Source organism: Cornus florida, unplaced genomic scaffold (genome assembly GCF_030987335.1).
Source record: "Cornus florida cultivar Cherokee Brave unplaced genomic scaffold, ASM3098733v1 CherokeeBrave_3.0.0_Hap2_Chr11, whole genome shotgun sequence".
Classification (NCBI taxonomy): Eukaryota; Viridiplantae; Streptophyta; class Magnoliopsida; order Cornales; family Cornaceae; genus Cornus; species Cornus florida.
The window spans coordinates 127,708,292-127,735,354 of record NW_026775581.1 but is presented as its reverse complement, the minus strand read 5'-3'; the positions used below and the strand labels follow the sequence as shown (position 1 = coordinate 127,735,354).

Below are 27,063 nucleotides of genomic sequence, written 5' to 3'. Positions count from 1 at the left end.
ACACAACTAATATGAGATAGAGGGAATATTTGTCTAGATCTTATGATTGACCAACTTTGACAAGATTAGACTACAGTTACTGCACACCTCTAGAGGTAGTATATAAAAAAAATGACTCAAAGATAAAGACTACAGTTACTGCACACCTCTAGAGGTAGTATATAAAAAAATGACTCAAAGATAAAAGGTGGTAGTGAGTCAAAGTTTTCGACGTGGACAACTAATATGGGACAGAGGGAGTATTTGTTTAGATATCATAATTGGCCAACTTTGACAATATTAGACTGTAGTCACTGCACACCTCCAAATCATGTGTCATGTTCCGTTTGGTAGGATGGAAGAAATTTGGATGGAAATGAGAGAAAATAGATGAATGAAACATTCTAACGAAGAAGATATCACGTCTTTTCTTCTTTTTGTTTGGTTAGATGCACGAGAAGAGAATATAATAATACTTTATTTTGTTTGTCAGGAGAAAAGTCGAAAATGTGTTACAGGAAAATTTTATAATTTAAAAACATTTACAATAACCTTGCATTTTTTCTCCATATCTTCTATCCACCCTTCTTCCTTCCTTCTTTCCTATCAAACAAAGCATCAGGTAAGTTAGATTTTTGAAAGATAAAAAAATAGGGCACACATCTAAACTTCCAAATCATCTCTGCAATAACTTCAAAAAATCTAATGAAAGTTAATCTTTAAGGAATTAATATAATATAAATTCTCTGAGTGTTTGGATAAATCTTGTGCATTAAACTTTATTGTTTTGGTATATACAAGTATTTGAATTGTGTGACCCGCTTAGAGATCTGTTGTTCACTGAAACAACGTTATTTTAATGTACAACACCACTCCTGTTTGGAGAAGGTTTGATTATGCATGATCCTAGTTATTTTCGAGCTAGGATGAGTCTTGTGCATTCATCTTTATCGTTGAGGTAAGGTATTTGAATTGTGTGACCCTATTTACTAAAACAACGGTATTTTGATGTACAACACTACTCCTGTTCCAAAAGGATTTGGTAACGCATGATCATGTCCTTTCCGAGGTAGGAATTGATTGAAGTACACATTTCAATTCTTATTAATTTATTACTAGGAAAAATACCCAAATTCTCGAGAAATTAAAGAGTCGCACCAAAATGCTATTATATTACCACACTAAAGTTCACAAGACAGGCTGCACTGCTGCACATAGCAGGAAGATTCAATTCTCTCTTAGAAAAAAAAAAAAAAAAAAAACACAGAATTAATAGAAGAATATGAGTAATATAAAAGAAAAGACCATTTCAAAATGCACAAACATAGGACAACATAGTTTTATCAGTCCCTTGACAAGCTATATATGGTCTCGGGTGTTAATCTTCCTGCAGTTCTTTCTGATCTCTCCCTTCAAACCTGTCAATGGAGAGATATTTCCCATCTTAATCATGGACTTAGCAAACTGCTCGAAAAACAGCTCATTATTCTCCGCATATTTCTTCACCAAATCCATGGATGCTTCGTTTTTGGTCACAAGAACTTGGTCAGAATTTAATAGACCCTTTGAAGCTAACAAGTTCTTGAAGTAGTTATTATCAAACTTGGTAGGAGTGATAAAGTCCAAGAAAAACAGGTTCTGGTCACCACCGGATCTCGGGCATCGGGTGCGCAATTGGGCTGCATACGACTGTTCCAGCGCGTAATCAGGCTGTCCGTTGCCGGAATTATTGTACAACCTTTGCCTGAAGCTGGTGCACCGCGAATTCCCTATTGTGTGACTTCCTATAAATCAGTAAGAAAACAACCATGAGAAATTGCACATTTTGCTAATGATACTGAGAAGAATTTTAGTATAGAAAATGGTATACATGTGTATAATTCTCTGAAATTAAATCTAATTTTGGAATTCTAGAAAATTTATTATAAGTACTGAACCAAATAGATTACGAAACTAATTGAGCCCAGAAAAAAGCTGTGGTCCATGGACCATTTTGGTCCAAATTGTTAGAACAACTCACATGATACAGTATTCTGATATATGCAGTGACACTTCCTTTGTCTCGCCACAGGATTTGATACCAAAATGGACCATAATTAATGATCCAGAGACCACCTCATGTTATTTGACCAGGTGGTCCATTTACTATAACAATATCATAGGAAATATGAAGGTACAAACTAATTTATGAGAATTCAGGAAGGGTCTAAATAATCGTAAATTTTTAGTGAAAATCGAATCTCATACCTGGTGCTAGGAAATACCAAAGTCCAAGTGATTTTACCACTAGGCCAACCCCTCGGGTTAGGCACAAAGGCCTTGTTATAAGACAATGTCATAGTTTATTTATTTACGGAGTAATTTTTTTCCGACTCAACGTGGTAGTTAAACTAAAAATGACACAGGTACATAAACACAAAGATACAACAACAATCAAGCCTTTTTTTCAACTATTTAGGATCCGCTACGTATACACAAAAATATGAAAAGAAATTAACTTTACCGGAAAGTGCCACAAGATCCACAATGTCAAGCCCTTTGAGCTTAAATTTGGTGAGGATAGTCTGAAATGTGTTGTTTGGTGCTGGAATGTTGTTGTTGGAGCCACTCAAGCTTGCACCTCTGGAGTCTCTTCTGCCTAATGGGACCTCCCAGCTAGGTCCACCAGTCTGTACAAACACAAGATGCAATTAAGGATGATTTGGTGATGATCAATCTGAAATGGGGGAGGCTAAAAATGAATAATTATTACTCACAAAAACAGTTGAATCTCTTGCAGCTAGAGCCATGATATCAGCACAAGACACGGTGTGAGGACACTCCTTTTCCAATGCAGATTTGATCTCGTCGAGGACTTCGAACCCACGAGCCGAATTCCGGTTAGGGACGGACCTCTTCTCACTGATTATGGTTCCACTGCTGTCCAGAAGAATTGATGCATCACATCCCTGCATACTCAACAATAAACGGACAATTTGGTCATGTTAAATGAAGTAGATGAATATAATGTAAATTAAGAAAGAAATGCTAGTGTGGTTTAAGTGATGTTATGATCACAGATAAAGCCAACGGTGAAACAAAATTCATGTAGTCGACCCCAAATAATGTTGGAAACGGCATTAGAAAACGCAAACTTTGGAAGGATTTTTAAAAAGATTCCGCTAAGAATTTTTTGCGAATCTATTGATGAGCGCGTTCCTCTCTGCGAGGAGATGAACATGGTATATTTATTTTCTCAAATCCGTTTCCGGGTGAATGAGAAATTGGCTCCAAAGTAAGTGATTTATAAAGCCTAAATGGGTGTGAATAAAGTGGGAAATGCTTGTCCCACATCGGAAAAGTAGCAAAGCAACCTTGAGTATATATATGTCTAGTATGGGATTTGGGTTTGGGCCCAAGGGCACCCAAGTTTTTAAGAGGGGGAGGACCTAGGCTAGCCTGGATCCGAACCAACTACCACGCGCGCGCCGCCCGCCCGGTCGGGGCGGGGCTTGATTGTGAAACGGGTTTAACTTTTTACCCAAAGTTAGGATGGGCCTGTGACTATGGGTGCACGCACCAACAAGCCTATAAATACCCATCATTGGAATTCAGAAATCTTCTTCTAATTCTTCTTTGTTCGGTTCAGCCACTGGTTTGGATTGGGTTCAATCTTGGTCTCCGAGTTAGGATTCAATCCTGGTCTCCGAGTCTGAGTTCAACAGAGAGTGCTACACCGAGTCGGTTCGCCTATTCCATTGGTTTGAAGTGCTACTACCAAAGGAAGAAAAGTCGTTGTATCCTGGGAGATAGACGCCGAAGAGTCCGTTAGCACCGTAGCGGGGCGTATCTGTCTTAAGGCTATAGAATTAAATTCTAGCCTCGACTTTATCAGGTTCTTTTATAGTTTTATTTTCTTGATATTATATAGATTATTATATTTACAAATAATATTTAAATAAATTATACTATAGTATATGATACATTATTTATTATTTTTGATTAACAATCTTAAGACAGATATCTTTATACTATAGTAATAATTATTTAATTATTATTCTTCTTATAATTAATTATAATTTGACTCGTGGTCTGTATATCAATATATAACAGACAAATGGCAAGTACGAGTATTACCGTGCCTAATGTTCCCGTCAGTCATGGGGAGAAGCCCGAAAAATTCAACGGGACAGAGTTTAAAAGGTGGCAACAGAAAATGATGTTCTACCTTACAACTCTGAATCTAAGCAAGTATCTGACTGAGACTGCTCCAGTGTTAGATGAGGGTGATACAGACATTACCAAGCTTGGAGCTGTTGATACATGGAAGCATGGAGACTTCCTATGCAAGAACTACATCCTCAATGGATTGGACAACACCTTATATAATGTGTACAGTCCAATAAATACTGCTAAAGAGCTTTGGGAGTCGTTAGACAAAAAGTATAAAACAGAGGATGCTGGATTGAAGAAATTCGTGGTTGGACGATTTCTGGACTTCAAAATGATAGACTCCAAGACAGTCGTGAGCCAAGTGCAGGAGCTCCAGCTAATCCTACATGAGATACATGCTGAGAAGATGACATTGAGTGAATCCTTTCAAGTAGCTTCAATCATTGAAAAGCTGCCACCTACTTGGAAAGATTTCAAAAATTACTTGAAGCATAAGCGCAAGGAAATGGGGCTCGAAGACTTAATTGTCAGGCTGAGAATTGAAGAAGATAACCGTACATCTGAAAAGAGAGCCGGAAATTCTTCAATAGTGTCAAAGGCAAATGTAGTGGAAGCAGGACAGAAAAATAAGAAGAGGAAGCACTCTGGAGAAGGTCCTAGCCAAGGAAACTACAAGAAGTTCACTGGGAAGTGTTTCATATGCGGCAAGCTAGGACACCGAGCTAAAGATTGTCGTAGCCGCAAAACACATCATAACCCCAAGAAGAAGACCACTGAGGTGCACATAGCTGAAGAAGATAAGTTGACAGCTGATGTATCAGAGTTAAATCTTTCAGCTGTGGTTTCTGAAATCAACCTGGTAAGCAACAACAGAGAATGGTGGGTGGACACAGGAGCTACTCGTCATGTTTGCTCTGAAAAGAGGATGTTCACTACCTATGAAACTATAAATAATGAAGAACAACTCTACATGGGGAATTCTTCTACTGCAAAGGTTGAAGGACAAGGAAAAATCAAGCTGCTAATGACCTCAGGGAAAGAGCTCACTCTTAATAATGTGCTGCATGTACCAGACATCAGGAAGAACTTGGTCTCTGGGTCACTACTAAGCAAGAATGGGTTCAAGCTGGTCTTTGTATCTGATAAGTTTGTGCTGACTAAGAATGGGGTGTATGTGGGCAAAGGGTATCTAAGTAATGGACTATTTAAGTTCAATGTAATGACTGTTGTACCCAAAGCTATTAATGATAATAATAAAGCTAGTGCTTCTTCTGCTTATATTATTGACTCATCTGATGTATGGCATGGTAGGTTAGGACATGTTAATTATGATACTATTCGTAGATTGATTAACATGGAATCTATACCTAAATTTAATATTGATTTAAATCAAAAATGCCAAACATGTGTAGAAGCAAAATTGACTAGAACCTCATTTCACTCCATAGAACGAAGTACTGAACCTCTAGCATTAATTCACAGTGATATCTGTGACTTTAAATCTGTGCCAACTAGAGGTGGGAAAAAGTATTTCGTTACTTTTATTGATGACTGCACAAGATATTGTTATGTATACTTGTTAAGAAGTAAAGATGAAGCCTTGGAAATGTTTAAACATTACAAGAATGAGGTTGAGAATCAACTTGGAAAAAAGATAAAGATGTTTAGAAGTGATAGAGGTGGTGAATACGAAATACCATTCGCTGACATTTGTTCAGAACATGGTATTATTCACCAAACTACCGCTCCTTATTCACCTCAACAGAACGGTGTTGCTGAACGCAAAAATCGTACCTTAAAAGAAATGATGAATGCTATGTTGATAAGTTCTGGTTTAACCCAGAATTTGTGGGGGGAAGCTTTGCTCTCTGCTAATTATGTTCTCAACAAGGTACCTCAAAAGAAATCAAATGTGACACCTTATGAATTATGGAAAGGTCAAAAACCTTCCTATAAATTCTTAAAAGTGTGGGGGTGTTTAGCTAAGGTTGCGGTTCCTACTCCTAAGAAAGTTAAGATAGGACCAAAAACCTTTGATGGTATTTTCATAGGCTATGCACTGAATAGTAGTGCATATCGTTTTCTTGTGCATAAATCAGACATTCCTGATATCCATGTCAATACAATTATTGAGTCAAGGAATGCTTATTTCTTTGAGGATATATTTCCTTGCAAAAATCCTCTTAAAAGAAATTATGATACTGCTAATAGCAATATAGATGATGAAAATGAGGAAGAACCTAGACGTAGCAAAAGAGCTAGAACGTCTAAGTCATTCGGTCCTGACTTTCTGACATATATATTGGAGAATGAGCCACAAAGCTACAAGGAAGCTATGTCTTCTCCTGAAGCTAATTTATGGAAAGAAGCCATAAATAGTGAAATTGAATCCATCATGCAAAATCATACTTGGGAGCTGGTGGATCTTCCTCCTGGTACTAAACCTTTAGGGTATAAGTGGATTTTCAAGAGGAAGATGAAGCCTGATGGTTCAATTGAAAAATATAAAGCCCGACTTGTTGCTAAGGGATATAGGCAAAAAGAAGGCCTGGATTATTTTGATACATATTCACCAGTCACAAGAATAACATCCATTAGATTGTTACTAGCTATTGCAGCACTGCAAAACTTAGAAATACATCAAATGGATGTTAAGACTGCCTTTTTAAATGGTGAATTAGAGGAGGAAATCTATATGGAACAACCTGAAGGGTTTATAGTTCCAGGGAAAGAAAAGAAGGTGTGCAAACTTGTAAAATCCTTATATGGATTAAAACAAGCACCTAAACAATGGCATGAAAAAATTTGACAAAGTGATGTTGTCAAATGGTTTTAAAATTAATGAGTGTGATAAATGTGTGTATGTGAAAAACACTCAAAATGGATATGTCATTGTGTGCCTATATGTGGATGATATGCTTATAATGGGTAGTAATGATGTTATAATCAAAACTACTAAAAAGATGTTGACCAAAAATTTTGATATGAAAGATTTAGGCATAGCAGATGTCATACTAGGAATTAAGATTTCTAGAACATCAGATGGTCTAGTATTATCTCAATCTCACTATATTGAGAAAATATTAGAAAAGTTTAATAAAGGGGATAGTAGTCTTGTAAAGACTCCTGTTGATGTAAATCTTCATTTATCGAAAAATACTGGTCCTAGCATATCACAACTTGAGTATTCTCGCATTATAGGAAGCTTAATGTATTTGACGAATTGCACACGCCCAGACATAGCATACTCAGTTAATAAATTGAGTAGATATACTAGTAATCCAGGAAAGAACCATTGGACTGCAATAATTAGGGTTCTAAGGTATTTAAAATATACTATAAGTTATGGATTACATTATTCTAGATATCCAGCAGTACTTGAAGGATACAGTGATGCTAATTGGATATCAGATACTAAGGATTCTAAATCCACAAGTGGCTATGTCTTTACTATTGGAGGAGGTGCCATATCTTGGAAATCTTCAAAACAAACTTGTATTGCCAGATCCACTATGGAATCTGAATTTATTGCTTTGGATAAAGCAGGTGAAGAAGCTGAGTGGCTTCGTAATTTCTTAGAAGATATTCCAAATTGGCCTAAACCGGTGCCCGCTATATGTATACATTGTGATAGTCAATCAGCAATTGGAAGGGCACAAAGTAATATGTACAACGGTAAGTCTCGACATATACGTCGACGACATAATACCGTTAGACAATTGCTCTCAAGTGGGATAATCTCAATAGATTATATCAGGTCAAAAGATAATTTAGCGGATCCGTTTACAAAAGGTTTGACAAGAGAGCAAGTATATAGTTCATCGAGGGGAATGGGATTAAAGCCGAAAGCTAACGAGTCATCTTAATGGAAACCCAACCTAATTGACTGGAGATCCCAAGATTTAGGTTCAAAGGGACAACAGAAATTCTGAATGGCTCACCAGAAGCACTGGGAAGATTCAATCTTCTACCTATTTCTATGATGAGACAGTGTTACCTACAGCGATGAATAGGATAAGCTATGCTTTTAATGACTCTTATACCTTGAAAATTCAAGTGGGGTATGGTAGGATACTCTTAATAAGAAGTCACCTATATGAGTGTGAAGTGGGGCCGCTTCTATGAGAACTTCTAAGGCTAAGTTTTCTAGAGCGCTCATGAAATACCAGGCGTTGTTCAGGGCCATATGAACACAACCGTGAGAACCGACTTTGTGTGGGAAGGAATTGTGTGTTTGCTATTGTCTTGGTTTACATCAACGGCTGAACAGTTCAAGACATAATGTTCACTGGTTAGCTAGTAAATCCGATAGTAATACACTAGGGAAGGTTCAAGGCCAAAAGCTACCTATCCCGATGCAGTAACTTTCCAATAGTACTCTCTATAGTGTCTGTATCTTCTCCTTTGTAATCTGCGAAAATTTTCATTCATGTGGGGGATTGTTGGAAACGGCATTAGAAAACGCAAACTTTGGAAGGATTTTTAAAAAGATTCCGCTAAGAATTTTTTGCGAATCTATTGATGAGCGCGTTCCTCTCTGCGAGGAGATGAACATGGTATATTTATTTTCTCAAATCCGTTTCCGGGTGAATGAGAAATTGGCTCCAAAGTAAGTGATTTATAAAGCCTAAATGGGTGTGAATAAAGTGGGAAATGCTTGTCCCACATCGGAAAAGTAGCAAAGCAACCTTGAGTATATATATGTCTAGTATGGGATTTGGGTTTGGGCCCAAGGGCACCCAAGTTTTTAAGAGGGGGAGGACCTAGGCTAGCCTGGATCCGAACCAACTACCACACGCGCGCGCCGCCCGCCCGGTCCGGTCTGGGCTAGGGCGGGGCGGGGCTTGATTGTGAAACGGGTTTAACTTTTTACCCAAAGTTAGGATGGGCCTGTGTGGTAATTTTATTTTGTTGCTGGACTTATCAAAATGGGCTTATTTAAGTGGGCTTGCGGGTGGAGCACGCTGGGCTGGGCTGCCGAAGTTTGCTTGCTGGGCTTAATCTGTTTTGGGTTTAAATTCAAATCAAAAACTGTTTTTTTTTGAACCAAGGGTTGCACCCTTTACAAATTAAAAACCATTGGTCAACAATGGTTGCACCCATTCGGACTATGGGTGCACCCATTCAGAATAGGCACCAACAAGCCTATAAATACCCATCATTGGGTTCATTTCAATTCACACCAAATTCAGAAATCTTCTTCTCTTCTTCTGAATTTCTTCTTCTAATTCTTCTTTGTTCGGTTCAGCCACTGGTTTGGGTTCAACCTAAACTGGTTTGGATTGGGTTCGAACCTTGGTTTCCAAGTTTAGGTTCAATCTTGGTCTCCGAGTTAGGATTCAATCCTGGTCTCCGAGTCTGAGTTCAACAGAGAGTGCTACACCGAGTCGGTTCGCCTATTCCATTGGTTTGAAGTGCTACTACCAAAGGAAGAAAAGTCGTTGTATCCTGGGAGATAGACGCCGAAGAGTCCGTTAGCACCGTAGCGGGGCGTATCTGTCTTAAGGCTATAGAATTAAATTCTAGCCTCGACTTTATCAGGTTCTTTTATAGTTTTATTTTCTTGATATTATATAGATTATTATAATAAATATTATATTTACAAATAATATTTAAATAAATTATACTATAGTATATGATACATTATTTATTATTTTTGATTAACAAATAATTGACATGGTTTTATTGAGTTGTGAATCCAGTTTAATGTCGCTTTATATATAGTGATGTCCAATGCAATGAATTGTGTGAAATGTAGTAAACCACCAAACCTTGACAAAGCAGTCATGAAAATGGAGCCTGAGCAATGAAGCTGCCATGCGGGCTTCTTTAGCTACGGCTTTTGCGACGACAGACTTTACGATTTCTTGAGCTTTCGGGCATGAACGTTGGTAAAATTGTGGATAAAGGTAACCACCACTGGTCTTGGCAGAGAAGCAAAGTGGAGCAAGAGCAAGGAGAGTTAGAGCCATGACAAAGTTCATGGACTTGGCCATTGTTGTCTATTGAGACTTCTTTAGACGGAAGGTTGACCCTACGAAGGCTTGTTAATAATGATGAAAGTTGAAAAGGGTTGAAGGTATTTATAGAGAAAAACTCATATATTTGTGTATAGATACATGTATATAATTATGTATATATAGAGAGACATGAAACAGAATGATGGAGTTGGTTGCATTTCAGTTACCAGCTTTAATGCTTTGTGGTGTTCCTTTGCATGAATTGGTGAAGAAAACTTTTGGCTTTGCATGAACATTGTTCCTCATCATATAGAAAAATATAATCATTAGGTTTAACACATTCACTAATTCGAATCACCATTCAAACAGTTTGATTGGACGCCCCCACCCCATCTTACCAAATCCTTGAAAACAGAGAAGTTTCTACTTTACCCGTACACTTCCTTTCTTTGCTAAATGTATTCCCTTCCAAACATGTGATTAATTTGCATTCATTATTAATAAGAAATATATTGGACCTACTAAGATGGAGAGAATATGGTTCCATAATCATTGAATGCGTAAGCAATTGTATTGAAAATGTGTAAAAAAAATTAAATTTTTTGCTTACGTTATTCAATGGTGATTGGCTGGGACTAATAATTCGAAATTATCTAGAAATTACTGAAGGTGAAAGAATGCATGTGATGTAAGGGATGGAGTGAGTGAAAAAGCACAACAATAGGAGTAGAAGGACTTGCTCTGTTGACAAAACTGGATTATCTCAGAATTATTGACTCAAATTTCTATTGAAGATTGATTTTTTTGTTGGTGAAAAGGTTGTAACCTTCATAGGCTCCTAAGTCCTAACCCTTGGTTTATGGTCTATGGGCTTTGACCCCACAATCAGCATAATTGGTGTTGGTCTGTTTTTGTGTAATGGAGGATGGGGTGTAAAGAAAGCCATCCTCAATATGGAAAAGCGAATATTAGGTTAATGGGATGAATTAATTTTTTGTATGGTACAGATATTCGAATTCAGGTGGTGTTGGAGAACTGCTCCTCTAATTTGTCAGAACATAACTCTCTCTCTCTCTCTCTCTCTCTCTATATACATATATAATGAATGAATACTCTCTCTCTCTCTCTCTCTCTATATATATATATTAAGTTGGAGTTGCTTTATATGCAAGTCTTCCTTGATTCCAACTATTATAAAGGTTTCCAGATTTTCATGAACACATCACCATTGAAGCGGAATTCCTCACTCCCATTTGGAGCTTGCGTTCCCAATAATTTTCTACCTGAAATTTGCCAATTTATAATATACATTTGTTGATTTTAATTGGTAAAAATTTGGATGATTCAGTGGCATAAAGCATATCAATGCTGGAGATCATCTCATATGTAATTTGTGTTCCCAGGACTTTAAGTCAAAATATTACTTTGAGCCTTACTTACACCTACTGAACACTTTAAAACAGTGGTCTCACAAGATCCAACGACAGTTCAAAGCAAAATGAGTAGTGAATAAATAGAGCAAAAGCGTAGCACTGTATAACAAATGAAGAAATACTGCAGAAAGAAGAAGTGATTCATGATTATTATTATTATTATTATTTTCTCTCTTCAATCACATATAACACACGAGTACATGACTAGTATATAACCCTCACTGCATTCGAGTCCGCCAAGAAACAGATATATCAGGATTTGGCATACAAACACCGCGTCGTGTTACATTGTTTTCCCCCGGCCAAAAGAAAGCCTTCATCTGGTCATTCTGTGATGGAAGAAACCGTAGGAATCAAATCCTTCGTATCCAGGGAGTACCATCTAAAATATTGGAGCACATTTGCTTTTCTTATAGAGAATTGTGTATTGAGTGTTACTAGTATACCATCTAAGTCGGAGTAGGAGAAAGTGAACTCATCTGTTGTATAGGTGGCCATCTTAGATTCAAATCGAACCATATTTTCTCTCAGTTGTTCCCCTTGTTCCTTGAGCAGAAACAGGCGGACGTTCCCAAGAGGCTTGATTGATAAAAGGACTGTTAACGTCTTCTGCTCGCATATAGCCATGGCCTCCTCCATTCACCTATATTTTTGGATCCCAGAGTAAAACAATTTATTAGAGAACCTGCTTAGCAGGTGGAAGAATAAAATAACTAAACCACGTCTGAAAACAGTAACTAGGTACTAAAAGAGCCAAGATACCCACTTTCTATCTCCCAAATACCATTTTAAAACTGAAATGTCTGGGGAAGTCTGCACTAGCTATTAATTTAAGTTCACACAAAATGAACCAAATATTAACTGCTACAGTATCATACAACAACAATCAATCCTTTTGCCCAACCTCAACACACTCATATAGGGTAATAACTCCTTGATGAAAAGCATACATCATATTATTTTTCATAATAATATTAATGATAAGCAATTAATATAAACCTCTATGTCAAATATGGAATATGAGAATAAAAGGTCCTATATATTTTTCATAATGCCAATATAATAATTTCAAACGATTGCAATGGGCATCCATCATATTATTTTCCCATCAGGGCTCTGAAAGAGCTTTTCTTATGGTAATTGTTGTTTTGAGGACTAATAATCCCAAACTTCTGACAAATTTTCCTGCCAAAATATACTCTAAACCTCTCCATCTTTAACTTTATGCACAATAGCAGTATCAACTCAGCCAAATCTATACAACTGGTATTTGAGACAAAAACTCATCCTAGTTTAACTTCTAGAGTCTTAAGATCTTTAAACTGCAAAAATAAGTTTACTTACAGTTTCTAAAAGTGCAGACAAAATAGTCATGCCCGGCAATGCATCAAGTCCTCGCTGCATGTAATATATAATGGGTTATTAAATGTGGAAAACATGTCCATATTCTGTAGTTAGAAAATGCTAAATTTAAAAATGAAAAAAAAAAAAAATTATTTAGCGCTGCCAAGCAAAAGTAAAATAGCCAACCTGGTTTTGCACTCGTGTCTTGTAAACAAACCCTCCACAACAAAATAGTGCAGAGAAAACAATAAAACTGCTCCACGCCATTGTGCAAATACCAGAAGACAAAATAAAAATAAGTAACCAAAAAGAGCAATAACATGCTGATAAGGATATAGAAATTAATATGTACCAGACTGTACACATGACTGTGAACTAGCATGATGTATGAAATACGAAAATGCAGAGCACATAAATTCACATTTTAGGAGTGAGTTGGCAAACTATGCCAACAACATATAACATGTGCCAGTACATATGATACAGATGCCGACATGATTGAGCAAATAGTCTGAGAAGTTGAAAGGAAATGAACTTTGCATACATGCAAGAAAACACTCCAAACATAGCCCATCCTCTCATAGTGTCTCCCCCTTCATCCTGCCTATATTCTGCAAAGTTGAACAAGCCATGCAATGGGTTAAGTGGAATTAGCAGCTTAGCATACATGAATATCAATCAACAATTAAATATGTAGGCAGGTGACGAGTAATTAATTGATAATGTGTAAAAATTATAACTGACAGCCTAAAACCAATCTCAGTCCTTGCCCGGAATTTCATATTGTATGCTCAAAGTTTAATCATCCTTCAGATCAGAGGGAGTTCTTGAGTTAAATTTGACTTCCAAGAAAACTAGAGATATCTCTCAGCAAAAGATGCTCATAGTGTACCAAGGAGTTATTTGAAACTGGTTACTAAATAGGCAGTATATAGTCCTTATAAACGCAGGAAATTAGACCAAACATAGAAGGTTGTTTCTTCAGCGGTATATATGCTTACCTCAACAAAAAATAGTTTACCTTACTTAAATCCTTATATCCTTGTAGTTCCTTTCAGTAATTAATTTCAAAAGATTGGGTGTGGCCCTTTCTGTTCCTAATTTTCTTGCCACGATTGCTTTTCAAGAATGCTATATTATGTTTAAAAAATTCTTATTTAACAGAAAATAACAGATTATGAAGACTTGGATTACATAAGGTGATTATAAAGATGCTATATAAACCACATATCAGTGGCAAACATCAATAAAGAGAGCCAAACCATTTGTTGGGTCCAACAAAAAATCTCATGGTTCTACACCACAACTTGACCCTTCTCTCTGTCTCTCTCTCTCATATTATTACATTCCTTTATCTTTCTAGGTTGAAATATTTTGGCAGATGACAGGTCATAAGATATTTGCTCCTCATCTCCCTTTAGGGAAACCTCAAGTCCTTTGGTAACAGTGACCACATTAAAAACTGGGTACCACATATCTAGTAAACTTCTTCTGCCTATCCTGTCTCACATGAGGGGCTCCCAAGAGCCTCTGGGAGTACCTTTAACCAAAGACCCTAAAATGAAAGTAATCACCTTCAACAATGAAATTTGTCAATGGTTCCCCCTTGAATATCCTTGAAACCCACAAAAACATTTTAATTCAACCCTTAAAGCTTTTCCAATCCCTTAAGGCTTGAAGGAAGAGAGAAAGATGGTACCCAAAGAGTTTCTTAGCAAAACCCCAATACCTAACAATGTTGGATTTCCTTGAGGGCAACAATGGAAGTCAAACTTAGCATACAACTCAAGCAAGGATTGTCAACAAATGAGAGCGAAGCAACCACCATTTAATATGAAATGAAGGAATTCCTTGGGAAAAAAGCGGGATCTCAAAAAAATCATACACATGCACTTTGACTTTACCAAGAACCATTAAACCAAAAATATTTGCAAAGATGTACTTGCGTTTTTCTCCCCCATTGATACTTACGGCAGCAAATATAGAATATTATCAAGGATTCAAGGGTACCTACCTCACACCTCTGAAGCCTAAAAGGAATCATTGAGGAAAGAAGCTTGCCACATTTAACATCCACCCCCACCCCCAGAGAGAGAGAGAGAGAGAGAGAGAGAGAGAAAGAGATGGCATACTAATTAATTCCCTTGGCTTCTTACACATGAAGCACATACTAGATGAGAGCTCCACACTTCTTTGGAGCATATCTCATGTGCTTTAAACTGAATTTTTTTTTTTTTGTGAAGCAGATCACTTTTCTATCAAGACAAAGATGTGGGCGACATTATTTTTCACCAGTGAACTTGCTTCATCCAAGCAAAACAATGTGAGTGTGCACGCAGCAAACTCCCGCATCAAGGTAATGGCTCCGGAACCAGATGCCTTGGGTTTGACTTTCCCAAGGTTAACCTAAAAGCTACAGAACTTGGTTTTCCATATGCACTAGACTCATATTGGGCTGGGGGCAACACAACAAGCACAGGAAAGAAGAAAATGCGTGCAAATTTGCGCAATAAAGATAAGGTTCCCTTTGCAAAAGGAATCACACAAAAAGTAGCTGCTGGATTCGAGAACCCAAATTATTAATTAGACAAAAGAAGGGGAAGGTGAACCTTTTAAAGAGATCAAGAAGATGATATACTACTTTCCTGAAAGGGGAAGGTGAATCTTTTAAAGAGATCAAGAAGATGATATACTACTTTTCTGATTCAATAAAATTTCATCAAAATATAAATCCAAGAATGTGTGATATAGAAATCACATTATTTTTGAAAATGTAAACGTGGAAAGACTACACAAACAACGCACAGATCCATGTATAAAGGGTTCCAACTTCCAACACACCCAACTGCCAAGAATATGATTGTATGAGTCGTGTGTGTGTGTGTGTGTGTGTGTGTGTGTGTGAGAGAGAGAGAGAGAGAGAGCATTTATGCTCCATTATAGCAATATATTACTTACCACACATTTTTGTAAAAATAAACTGGATGGGTTCATAACTCTCTACTGGGATAGTAATCTCAACTTCATATGGAGTAGCTTGGGCCTTCTCACCTGAAAAATTATGAATTGAGGTTCAAAAGATCACATATTCTGGAAGATACAAAATCCACAACAAATGATGCCCATACATCCATAAACTAAATGTAAATCCTTCAACATGCCCCCTCACGTGTGGCTTTCTTTTGGTCCAACACGTGTTTTTCAATTTTTTATTGAGGGTGACAGTAAGGTTTGAACTCAAGACCTTTGGCTCTGATACCTTGTTAACTATCCATCTACTCTAAAAGTTTAAGCTGTTACAGAGGGTGTAACTTAAATATATAAATCCTTCAACACTAAAGAATCCTTACATCTCCAATCCACAATCAATGCAGTGGGTGATAAAGTTGTTGAGGGTCTCCCAGTTGCTCCTGATCCTGATAACCTGACCTCTAGGCCATGTTCTGGGAAAACCTAGAAAAGAGAAAAAAATGTTGAGTTTTCTGAAAGCAACTCAATCAACAAGAGGGAAAATAGCCTGTACATGTATCCATCATGGCAGGTATCTGCCCAAATGAACACACAAATTACTATACCTTAATGATTGGTTTCCGCACTAAACTGGAAAGGGAAGCAACTGCTGTCATATAAAGGACTACATGAGTTTGTTCAGTTCCAAAGCTGCAAAATGCAAACATTTGACTTTCAAGAATGTTGTCAAGAAGATAATGGAAAAGTAAGTGATAACAATTTAATGTTCATTCTGGAGATATTTTATGCAGGAGAGTGTATTAGCATTGCGAACATTTCCGTTATCTAGGCTCAATTATTCACAAGAGAAATTGGAAATGATGTTAATCATAGAATCAAGGTAGGATGAGTTAAATGGAGGAATGATCTAGTATGGCGGATCGGCATATCCCTCTAAGATTGAAAGAAATTTCTATTAAACAGCTAATAGACCAGACATTTTAATAAGACAGAATGAGGCAGCTAAGAAACAACATATGCATAAAACTAGAGTGGAGAAAAAGTGAATGTTAAGATGGATGCGCGACAAGACAAGAAATGACAGAATCAGAGATGTACACACATTCATGAAATGGTTGAAATAGCACCCTCCGGAAACAAAATGAGAGAAAATCGATTAAAATGGTTTGGACACGTACAAAGAAGACAATAAAGTGAGACACTTAGGAAGAGTGAGATAGGTAATGCTAGGGGAAGAAGAAAACAAAAATTAACATCGTTAGAATTAGTAAGGAAAGATACGTAACATGTGGTTTGACAGCAAACCATGACCTTAGATAGACTAGAATGAAAATATAGGATTCATGCAGTCAACCCCAAATAGATGGGAAAAGGCTTAGTTGAGTTGAGCTGAGCCGAGCTGAGGGTACAGTGATGAAGATGATGATAATTATGTTATTTGAAAAGTGATTTGGAAGTTCATAAGAAGTAGGTAATCATGTACAAACCAGAACAATTTTATCACTGATGTGATTTCTATTATCACCAAAGCCAAAAAGATTATTCATAAAATGCAATCTATCCAACAGAAAGTGTATTTGCGTTGTCAGAAATATATGGTTTTTATGAAGGAGTTGTGCTTTTAGGTGTTGGGGAGGTGTTGTTCTTAGAGGAGAGGAGAGGCAGGTCTCAGAATCAGGGCCAGCATACCATGTGAGATGCATCTGCAAGGACGGAATAGACACACATTTGATGAGCCAGAATGGTTCATGTTTTGAAGAGGATGAAGCTAAAAACTTTTCAGTTCTGGTTGACAGGAAGATTCCCTGACTATTCTTTTGTGGATTTCACAGGTGATTTGAACTTCGATGAGGAGTTTCTTAAGGTTCATTTATACTTCCTGTATACATGGGTCGTTCTCTATCTGCGCTTTTTATATTTTATATACAAGTTATATTTAAAACAGAATGTATCTTGTCTTAAGAAAAGACTAACAATTGATGAAGTCTAGATCCTCATAAAAACCAACTTATTTTGGGAAATAAATCAAAATTACTTGCAAACTCCCGATGACAGAATAAATTAGAAAAAAGGATAATGAATGAAATCATAATACATATACTGTACCTGAATTCATGGTAAGACTTTTCAAAGCCCACTTGAGTCATGCCATTATAAACCTACAATTCACAAGAAACAATTATGTCATCCAAAAAATATTAAAATAAAGTGCACAAAATTCTAATTATCAGTGAGGAATAACAGGATTCCTTACAACTTCCCATGACCGTGGATGAAAACCAACTGTGTAGCCTTCAAATACACGCAAACCCTGTTTCTCGCATGGAATGGCAAGTTCAACAAGAGCTCTGGACATGAAGTTACATAAGACCACAACATTTGAGAATTAGAAACATAAAAGTACAACAAATTTTAAGAAAATCTGAAATGTGATTGTGCCAAGATTTGAGCATTATCAATAAGAGATATTACTCCATCTACACCAGAAGAATGGTTCATTGTTCCATTAATGAATGTCCAGCAATAGTTGTCTACTTTGAAAAGTAAACTTATAAACTGTTGTAATTTTTTCAAGTTACCTTTTTTTCAACAGGCATGAATGTGTTAACAAATGTGAAAGAAATGTCAGTTTTGAAATCTTGTACTTTTCACTTTGAAATGCATTAAATGATTATTTCCTTGACAAGTTGGAATCACTAAGATGGACTCTTTTTCAGATAGAGGGAGCACACTTTAACACAAAGAAACCTGTGACACCAGCTTTTTAATTTGTTACGCACTTCTACTCCAATCCTCTTCCCCATCCATTACTTTTTTTTCCCCTGCCCTTTAGGTGCAGTATACAGTTTGAGATCAATTTCCACCAAAATTCTTGTACCAAACTGCTATGTAATATAAAATGAGAAAAGCCCATCCAAAAACATTACAACCAGTATCAGAAACAACAAAATTTCACAGCTCACTTAATAATATTGAAAAGGGGAAAAAGGAAAATCAGATTCAATGCTTATAAAAGTTAACAAAATTAAATGACATACTTGTGAAAAATCCATTCAGATATCCACCAACTTGACTAGAGTAAAACTCTAAAGAAATGATTATGGTTAATATATAGCATAAAACATACATTTGCAACTAGGTAATATAGTTCCCCAAGTATATGCACATATCTTAATATAAATTCTTTTAAATTTAAAAGCAGTGATCAAGACCATTATGCATATTTCATGTGGAATATAATCCATTTTTGTCAACCCTGAATCGTAGCCGTCCGCACCATCTTTCATTTCTATAAGAGTCATTAATACAATTGCAGCATGCAAATACATGCCTTGGTAAAAGAGACTTCTGTAAGTAAAAGTTAACCTGGTGTTGATGGGATGGAAGACTGGAGACAGACCTACAATTCAACATTATTTTGCATAAAGTGGCTACTCTAAGAAGTCAGCTTCCGAGAAAAAGTAAATCAAAAGACACTTCATGTCTTCTCGTCTTGTCTCTATGGGTTTATATCAATATGGAATTCCTTATAACTCCCTCTCTCTCATTCTCAGCTAATAGAAATCCATAAAGAGGGTGGCTTCAAAAATCTCTCCAGCTAGTTGTAGTGATTTTTGTTTCTTTTTCTTTTTCTTTATTTTTTATTTTATAGATAGGAAATTAAAATAAAAAGTTGGTATATTCAGATTATCCAAAGAAGGAAGAGAACACTCCACTTCCAATAGTTGTGATGATAATATAATGCACTTCTATGGAGTAGCATATTTTCTTCCACTAAGTCATTGGATATTCAAAATAAGAAGCCCATCAGATACCAAATGATGGCACCTTCAGCACAAAATTTATAAAGGTATGCATATGTAGCATATTGCAGTAGTCCCACTAAACTGTAAGTATTAAACCTAGATCACCATAGAGAAATGAAGAATCAGTGGTAAACAGAAGTACTAGAGGTTCTGTGTCAATAACCTGCAAGCTGACTCAAATGTAACATTGCATATGCATCCAAGTCCACCTGATAAATACAAACCAATTTAAAGAGTAAAACAGTGCCGATAAAGTCTTCAATTGAAGGCAAGATAAAAGTACTGAAATCAAAATAAGCACTATGTTACGACAAATGCAGCGAACCCAAGAAACTACCAAGAAACAAGACAGAAAATAAACACACACCACACACAAAAAACACAAAGATTTAGTGTCGGCAAAGGCTACATCCACGATGATCCGGCGAAAGAATTCACTATGAAAATCTGGAGATTACAAGTTTCAGCCCCCAGACCCTAGCTCTCGCTCTCACTCTCTATTCTGCGATTTTCAGTGTATCTCAATAATCCCACTCCAAACCCTAAGCACCCTTATATACCGGGCTACAAGAGAGTACTAAATAGGGTCCACGCCCACACGAAGCTCAATCAACAGGTCACAATATGACCCGGCGCCAAATTCAGGCCACAACATCACACACTATTCAACTAACAACACTTATTTGAAGTCAGAAATGCAAATTTGTTAAAAATAAACCAATAGCATTCATATAGAAACAAGAAATAAACCAAAGTGTAACACATAAAAGCAAGGATAAATTATAATGAAGTCTCGACAATACTAATATGCAAAATTATCAGATAGACTCGAGATCCCATGTTTGCATGGACCTAGATCCTCAAGTAGTCCCTAAAAGGCAGTGTTAACTAAATAACCACCACCAACAACATTGGCTATATAGTTGAAAGAAACTTACAACATCCAAATATAAAGGTTAATTTAACAACTAATTACCCTCTTAAAGCCATTTCTTTTCTTTTCTTTCTTCAGATTTCCTTTCTATGGATAAATAAAAATGTTTATTAAAGGAAAAAAGGGGAAGGCTGGTTTACAAGGGGATACAACTCCAACATTGTAGCCTTGTATAGATTTTATTACAAAACAATGTTTACGCACGGAATTCACAAGAGCTATGCATGGGTGCACAACCTACAGTTGAAAACCAAATTACAACAATATATAAGCATAGGGAATAGCAAAGATCTTAAGTTGCAAAAATGGGGAGCTCTTGATTGTTGAAGATTCTTATATTCCGCTCTTGGGAACACATCCATAAATTGTCACAGCCAGCAGAATGACTAAGATGAACAAACACAATTACTATTGTTTTAAATAGGCACATGAACCTGCACTTGAAGCATCCATGTAAGTTGAGGCATTAGAAGACTGTTAAATATGCAAACATGAGTCTTATGCCTCAAAACTTCAAGGCTCATCATAAGAAGCATGTCTCAACACTCAGGCTCATCAAATCCTTAATGCAACTCATGGGCAAGGGTTTATTATTATTATTAATAATATGCAAACACGAGTCTTATGCCTCAAACTTCAAGGCTCATCATAAGAATCATGTCTCAACACTCAGGCTCATCAAATCTGTTTCACAACTCATGGTTATGAATTTCCACAAGTCAGCTTCACTTCCCAGGCAACCAAAGACAGGACAAACAGTGTTCAGAATCACTAATACCAAAATAATCAGAATGGGTTATATTAATTCCTTAACTATGAACAACTCAATTTTGGAATTTGAATATGAAGAACTCACATACCCTTACATTGTCCATTTAGACAACTTCCACATATGATGTTTACCTGAAATTCACAAAAGAATAAAATTTCTATGAATAGAGGAAAGTCAATATTACAAGGTTAACAGTGTATAGGCCCCTCACCCTCCCCCATCACCTCTACAACAACCACAAAAAAAATGGGATGTGAAGTTTTAACAGCATTGTCATAAATTCTCAGGGAGAAGGGGAAAAAGAAAAAGAAAGAAGCAGCAGCAGCAAAGAATGTTATAAAACTAACCTGAGATGTACGTCCCATTTTGTCATAACTCTTCTCACAGTTTAAGAGGTCACCGTTGAAAAATTCCTGACGTATGGAGAGTATGAGTAGAAAAAGATTAGGTTTTGCAAGTTTCAAAATGATCGACCAACAATGTCACCAAAAAGTAGCTTGGAAACTTTCACAAAAAGTATTTGCCTGCAACCACTGCAAATTTTCCTATTTTCTTTTATTTTGTTGCAGTAAACAGGGAAAACTGAAATTATCCGTTTTTTTTTATAAGAAAGCTGCAATATCACGGGGGAAAGAGGCATAAGAAAATGGAAAATTACAAAAATAATTTGGTAACCTGCATTATATGAGTTTCTTAATCTAAATACTTGCATTTTAAAGAAATATCCAAGCAAGAATATTAAATTGAAACTCAGGGAAAAAAATTAGAAAGAGTCATAATCAATCGAGTCAGTAAATATTTCCTTTTATTGCATTTAATAGGTGACCCAACAGTACAATGGTCGCATGCCAACCATATGGTGCATTATTTCTTCGTTAGTTGCTTTTACAAGGAAACTTGTTCAACCTAAGAAGCAGTCCACCAACCTTGAATTATTGAGCAATGATTCGAATGCATCAAAAAAGCAGAAGATACACTTATCTCTGTGTGCTCATTGCAAGAAAATTCCATATATATCAGTCATAAAAGATAAGGACCTTCACTTTCAATTTTAACACTGATTTCCAACTAACTAGGCTGAATGCCACAATCCTCACTCTCTTATTTCTTAAAGATGTTACAACTTACAAGTGATGGTATTGGGGTTTGGCTCATTTATTATAATCCATTGTTTTATATAGTTCTAAAAATATGGTAGTAATTCTATTATTCATCTGTTGTATTTTATAATACAATTTTCTTTTAAGTAGCATTTTCATCACAAGTTGGTCAATCGGTAGCATATGTAATTTTTTTTTTTCATTAGCCACCAACAAACTTACATCTGACAATATCTAATCATTCCAACAACATAAGAGCAACTTCTTGACGACATCCATTCACTCATGGACTTGGAAGATATATTCTTTATTTTAAAATATGAATATCCTCCAGATGATTATGTACAGTAATTATAATTCTAAGATAGGTCATTAAGGAATAGTTCTATAAATGTGTTAAACTAACCAACTCAAACCCTGAACAGTAATAAAAATTAACAGGAAAAAAGGCCAAGCAGTTTCAGGACGGCTCTTGGTTATATGGACTGCTTTCAAGGGACAATTATAGCCAGATGCAATATTAACAAGATCACCACTTCATCATATGACAGGTCAGAGAAGGACCGTCAAAGTATATTAATTGCAACAACAGCGATAAATACTCTGTTTACACAAAGTTTAACTAAAATAAGAATCAATATCAATGACAGCTTACTTGAACAAAGTTAATGTGTCCTGAACCAGCAACAAAATAGTTGAACTTATCAAATCTCCCAAAATCCACATATCCCTGCAAAATTATCAGCACATATGTAAGTAATGGCACAACAGTAATATCAAAATATGTCAATGTGAAATAAACAGAGTACATGAAACAACATTATTCTGACCACACTACCATTTAAAAGTATGTATAATGTCAATGTTGTGCTACAATTGAATTTATGAGTTCAACATTAAGTGCTTTGGAACCCATTAACTTGTTGTCATGGCACATCAATTTAGGATACGACAATGTCACCTGCAGTTGTTACATGAGGGACCCAAACCATAAGGACATCCCTCTTTTTGCACCTTTTGCATTAAATTCACAGAAATTTTATGAATATTGGACACTATTTTGGGCCTCAACACTTGTATTAAGATCCATTCTCTTTCATGTTGTATTAACAAATTTATATGGGATACCAACACCTGTCTTGGGCCCCAACACGCATATTGAAATTCATTTTCTTTCATGTTGTATTCATGCATTTACATGAAACACCAACATCCATGTCGCCGCCGTGTTACATAAAATCTCAAAAAGGATGACTCAATTGTTTGGAATGCATACTTTCAGCATGTATCAGGTATCCATGCCAGGAAATATTATTAACCAAAACATTAATCTCTCTTTTGTATTCCCTTAAAAATAAGGTTCTCAGCACAATTGCAAGGTTTCAAACAGAACTGCAATTGGTTATAAAATAAAAAAAGACCAGTAACAAAAGTCATAATGCGAAAAATTAATGGTGTACAGAGTTCTGCCATAAGAGGTTGATGTTGTGTGTGACAGTGCAAATAAAGAGATGACATAGAGGTAAACATTGTTCTCAAAAATATATTTTTGGTTGTCTCTGGAGAAATCTAGAAGCATTGATTGATCAGATGCCTTAAACAGATAGGCAAACAAGAACATAAGCTTTTGAAATCTAGATGCAGTTGTTCTCTACATAAACCAGTGGTTTATTTTTAAAAGCGGCTGAAGGCAGGTACCCTTTTTTTTTTTTTTTTTTAATGGCAAAAAACTCACACACCCTTTTGTGTATGTGTGTGTGTCCCCTAGTGGGACTTGAACCCTAAACTACTAGGCTACACATGTAGAGATAATTTACTTCAAAAGGCAAAATGTTACCAGACAATTGGAAATGCAAAGTGAAAGAATATGATGACATTTTTATTAAAATGCATCACATTAGGTTTTTCTTCCAAAAGAGACAATTTACATATGCAAAACATACATATAACTGTTATCTTAATAAAACAATTGAGATATTGTGAGATTGGCTACCGTCTGTGCTCTAGTCTCCACATCTTTACAGAATCTAACCACCAAGTCGGAATCCTGCATAAAAAATAGCCATGACAAACGTTGGCTACAAAAATAGCTATATACGAGCAGTACACACAGCATATCATCTACAATCAGACAATCACAAAATATGATTATCATACGAGCCATTACCTTCCCCTCATACTCGAAATGGTGTCCAATCCAGCTACTCTAAGTAACAGCTTAGGAGATGACAATTTTGTTAACCATTAGATCCAACATTTAGTACAAAGTTCTTGGAATGATCAAACAAGTGAGGAAAGTTTAGGAACCAGTTGGTTCTCAGAATAATCACAACCACAACAACAACCAAGCCTTTTTCCAACTACTTGGGGTCGGCTACGATTCTCAGAATAATAATTATATAAAAAAAGGGATAAAAATTCCCAAATAAGTTTTCTTTCTTCAAGCAATGGTATTTTTGTTCTGTCAACATTTTTAGGAACAAAACGTAGCATGTTCATGCCCATTCTTGGCATACCAACTTTCATGCACATGAAAGCGCATTAACATTGAGATCAATCACAAAAAATAATAATAATAATAATAATAATAAATAAATAAATAATGGTAACACAACAACACAATAGTTTTAGTAGTTTGGCAAAAACCACAGATGTTCAGGTATAAGAAGAGATAATCCACTATATACTGTTGAGGAATTACAAAGGGTTGACAATACACATCACCCAAAATCAAGACTTCCACCCAAGGGCCACCTGATCACAATCCACAACAATATTTCTTCCAAGTTGCCTCAAGTCTAAAAAGTGGCTAATTTTAACTTGCAAAATATTTCAATGGAAAACATTTGGATTATGATAGATATTCTCAACAGATCTACAAGTATATGACCAAGCATGTTAGATTTTTCTGCGTAATTTTAAACCTATTGAACTTTGTAGGATACAAAATCATAAATATGACTGGAATTATCAAAAGCATAGCAATTGGAACTTGGTGTCGCAATTGAAGAAGCCCAAAGTGCCTGAAAAAGAACAGCTGAAAAAATGCAAAAACAAATTAGATATTAACCTTTTTCCCCCAAAGTTAAACAAGAGGCCAATGCTTCCAACATATACTATTACAGAGCAATCCTCAATTGATCAAATCAACAACCTTACCTGTGAATGCAGTTAAAAACAAGCAACATAAAGAATGTGCATCTTGCGGGTTTCTCAAGCGCCACATCTCCTCAAAAAAAAATACAAATATGTCCTGCCCAAAAATTTACATGAGCTGTACAAAACAATAGACATCCTTTGCCACATTTATGTGGAAAGACAATCAGCTAGAGCTTGAACTAAAAAATTACACACTACAGAATTATACCCATGAAAAGATACTAAGAATGAAAAAGAAATGTAATGAGGCGTTCATTCCAGCATTCCACTACAAAATTATGTGGGGTTCTTCTGATCATAACTACATATTCAAACCACCCAATTCAAAACCAATTATAATGAACAAGCATTTGTACCTATACACACACATATACACACACAAACATACACACAGTAGAATATGTACCCATAATAGTTAGCGGAATATGAATAAATTCGACTTTTGATTCAGGGTTTTCTCAAAAAAAACAATTACAATTAACCCATCGAATTCAAGTATTCCTTCAAAATAATACCCGTTCTTGGAAAGATTGATTACAGAAAAATGATAATGATAGTTTTCTTTTTGCTCAGAGTGTTGCCAATTCCACTGGAGTCTCACAATGATTGAGTATGTGAAGTTGAACTTGTAACTTCTAAATTGATAACAAGATCGCAATACATGACTTACATGATAATCAGATTTTTAACGTTTATAAATGGAGATCACATATCATCATAGCAAGAGGAGTACCTTCCCAGAATAGCTTTGCCCACTCCGAACGAAGAACGAGATTTCAGGAGAAAATGTTCAGTTCAACAATAACGAAAGTACCCTTTTTCTTTCAGGTCCTGTCTTGTTAAAAAAAAATGTCCGAATATGAGAAGTCGAAACGGACACTCTTAAAAGCCCAACGACCAGGCCCACGTCTTTGGCCCAAAGCCCGAGCTATGGAATTGGTAATGGTATCCACTGTGTTACAGTTGGGTTACTAATAAATTTCATGAATATTTTGGATTGAAATATTTTACTTCTAAAAGTTTGGATTAGCCATTTTGGTCCATGGTTTGGAGATATAAAATTTATAAATGGTAAAGTGCAAAAAATAATAATAATAATTTGTCACTTGGGCGTCAATTTTTGTCATTTTTTTTAATAAAAATTTCAAATTCCAAGATAAATTTCGGGAATTTTAGTTATTTCTTTTTTAAAAAATAAAATTTTAAATTATAAATAGTAAAATAAATAAAGTAATAAAAATAAAAATTGGGGCCTTTATAAATTTATAAAAAATGACCTTATTATATATATACTACCTCTGTCCCTTTATAATTGTCCAAATTCATATTGCACAGTTTTTAAGGCAACAATTTTTGTCATAGTTTATTATATTGGTAAATGATGCATTTTCAAATTTACCCTTCCCTAAAAATTTGTAAAAGTAATAAGAAAAAATTATTTTTAATGGGGTCCA

At 35.8% G+C, this 27,063-nt stretch overlaps 2 protein-coding genes across 4 annotated transcripts; both read right to left on the bottom strand.

Moving 5' to 3' along the window:
• Window positions 1-1,007: 1,007 nt before the first annotated feature.
• Window positions 1,008-11,571, bottom strand: LOC132282598 (peroxidase 72-like). The gene is made up of 4 exons (XM_059784324.1): window positions 9,903-11,571; window positions 2,736-2,927; window positions 2,483-2,648; window positions 1,008-1,763 (listed from the first exon to the last, which is right to left on the bottom strand). The coding sequence occupies exons 1-4, from the start codon at window positions 10,125-10,127 to the stop codon at window positions 1,339-1,341; spliced, it is 1,008 nt and encodes a 335-aa protein (XP_059640307.1). The 5' UTR covers window positions 10,128-11,571; the 3' UTR covers window positions 1,008-1,338.
• A 72-nt stretch (window positions 11,572-11,643) lies between these two features.
• On the bottom strand, window positions 11,644-26,454 carry LOC132282595 (uncharacterized). 3 transcript variants are annotated; one of them, XR_009471802.1, is made up of 19 exons: window positions 26,343-26,454; window positions 25,610-25,703; window positions 25,396-25,487; window positions 24,618-24,656; window positions 24,444-24,497; window positions 23,106-23,180; window positions 21,698-21,763; window positions 21,439-21,481; window positions 19,808-19,853; window positions 18,093-18,186; window positions 17,945-17,997; window positions 16,444-16,528; window positions 16,219-16,321; window positions 15,827-15,919; window positions 13,413-13,479; window positions 13,055-13,121; window positions 12,869-12,922; window positions 11,971-12,167; window positions 11,644-11,853 (listed from the first exon to the last, which is right to left on the bottom strand). XR_009471802.1 is itself a non-coding variant. In XM_059784320.1 (18 exons), exons 2-18 carry the CDS (start codon window positions 25,674-25,676, stop codon window positions 12,030-12,032), a joined length of 1,236 nt encoding a protein of 411 aa, XP_059640303.1. In that variant the 5' UTR covers window positions 25,677-25,703; window positions 26,343-26,454; the 3' UTR covers window positions 11,644-12,029. The 3 variants fall into 3 exon arrangements, 2 of the variants coding, with proteins under 2 accessions (XP_059640303.1, XP_059640304.1); XM_059784320.1 differs by having other exon boundaries at window positions 11,644-12,167; XM_059784321.1 differs by having other exon boundaries at window positions 11,644-12,167; window positions 26,280-26,442.
• Between the last annotated feature and the right edge of the window lie 609 nt (window positions 26,455-27,063).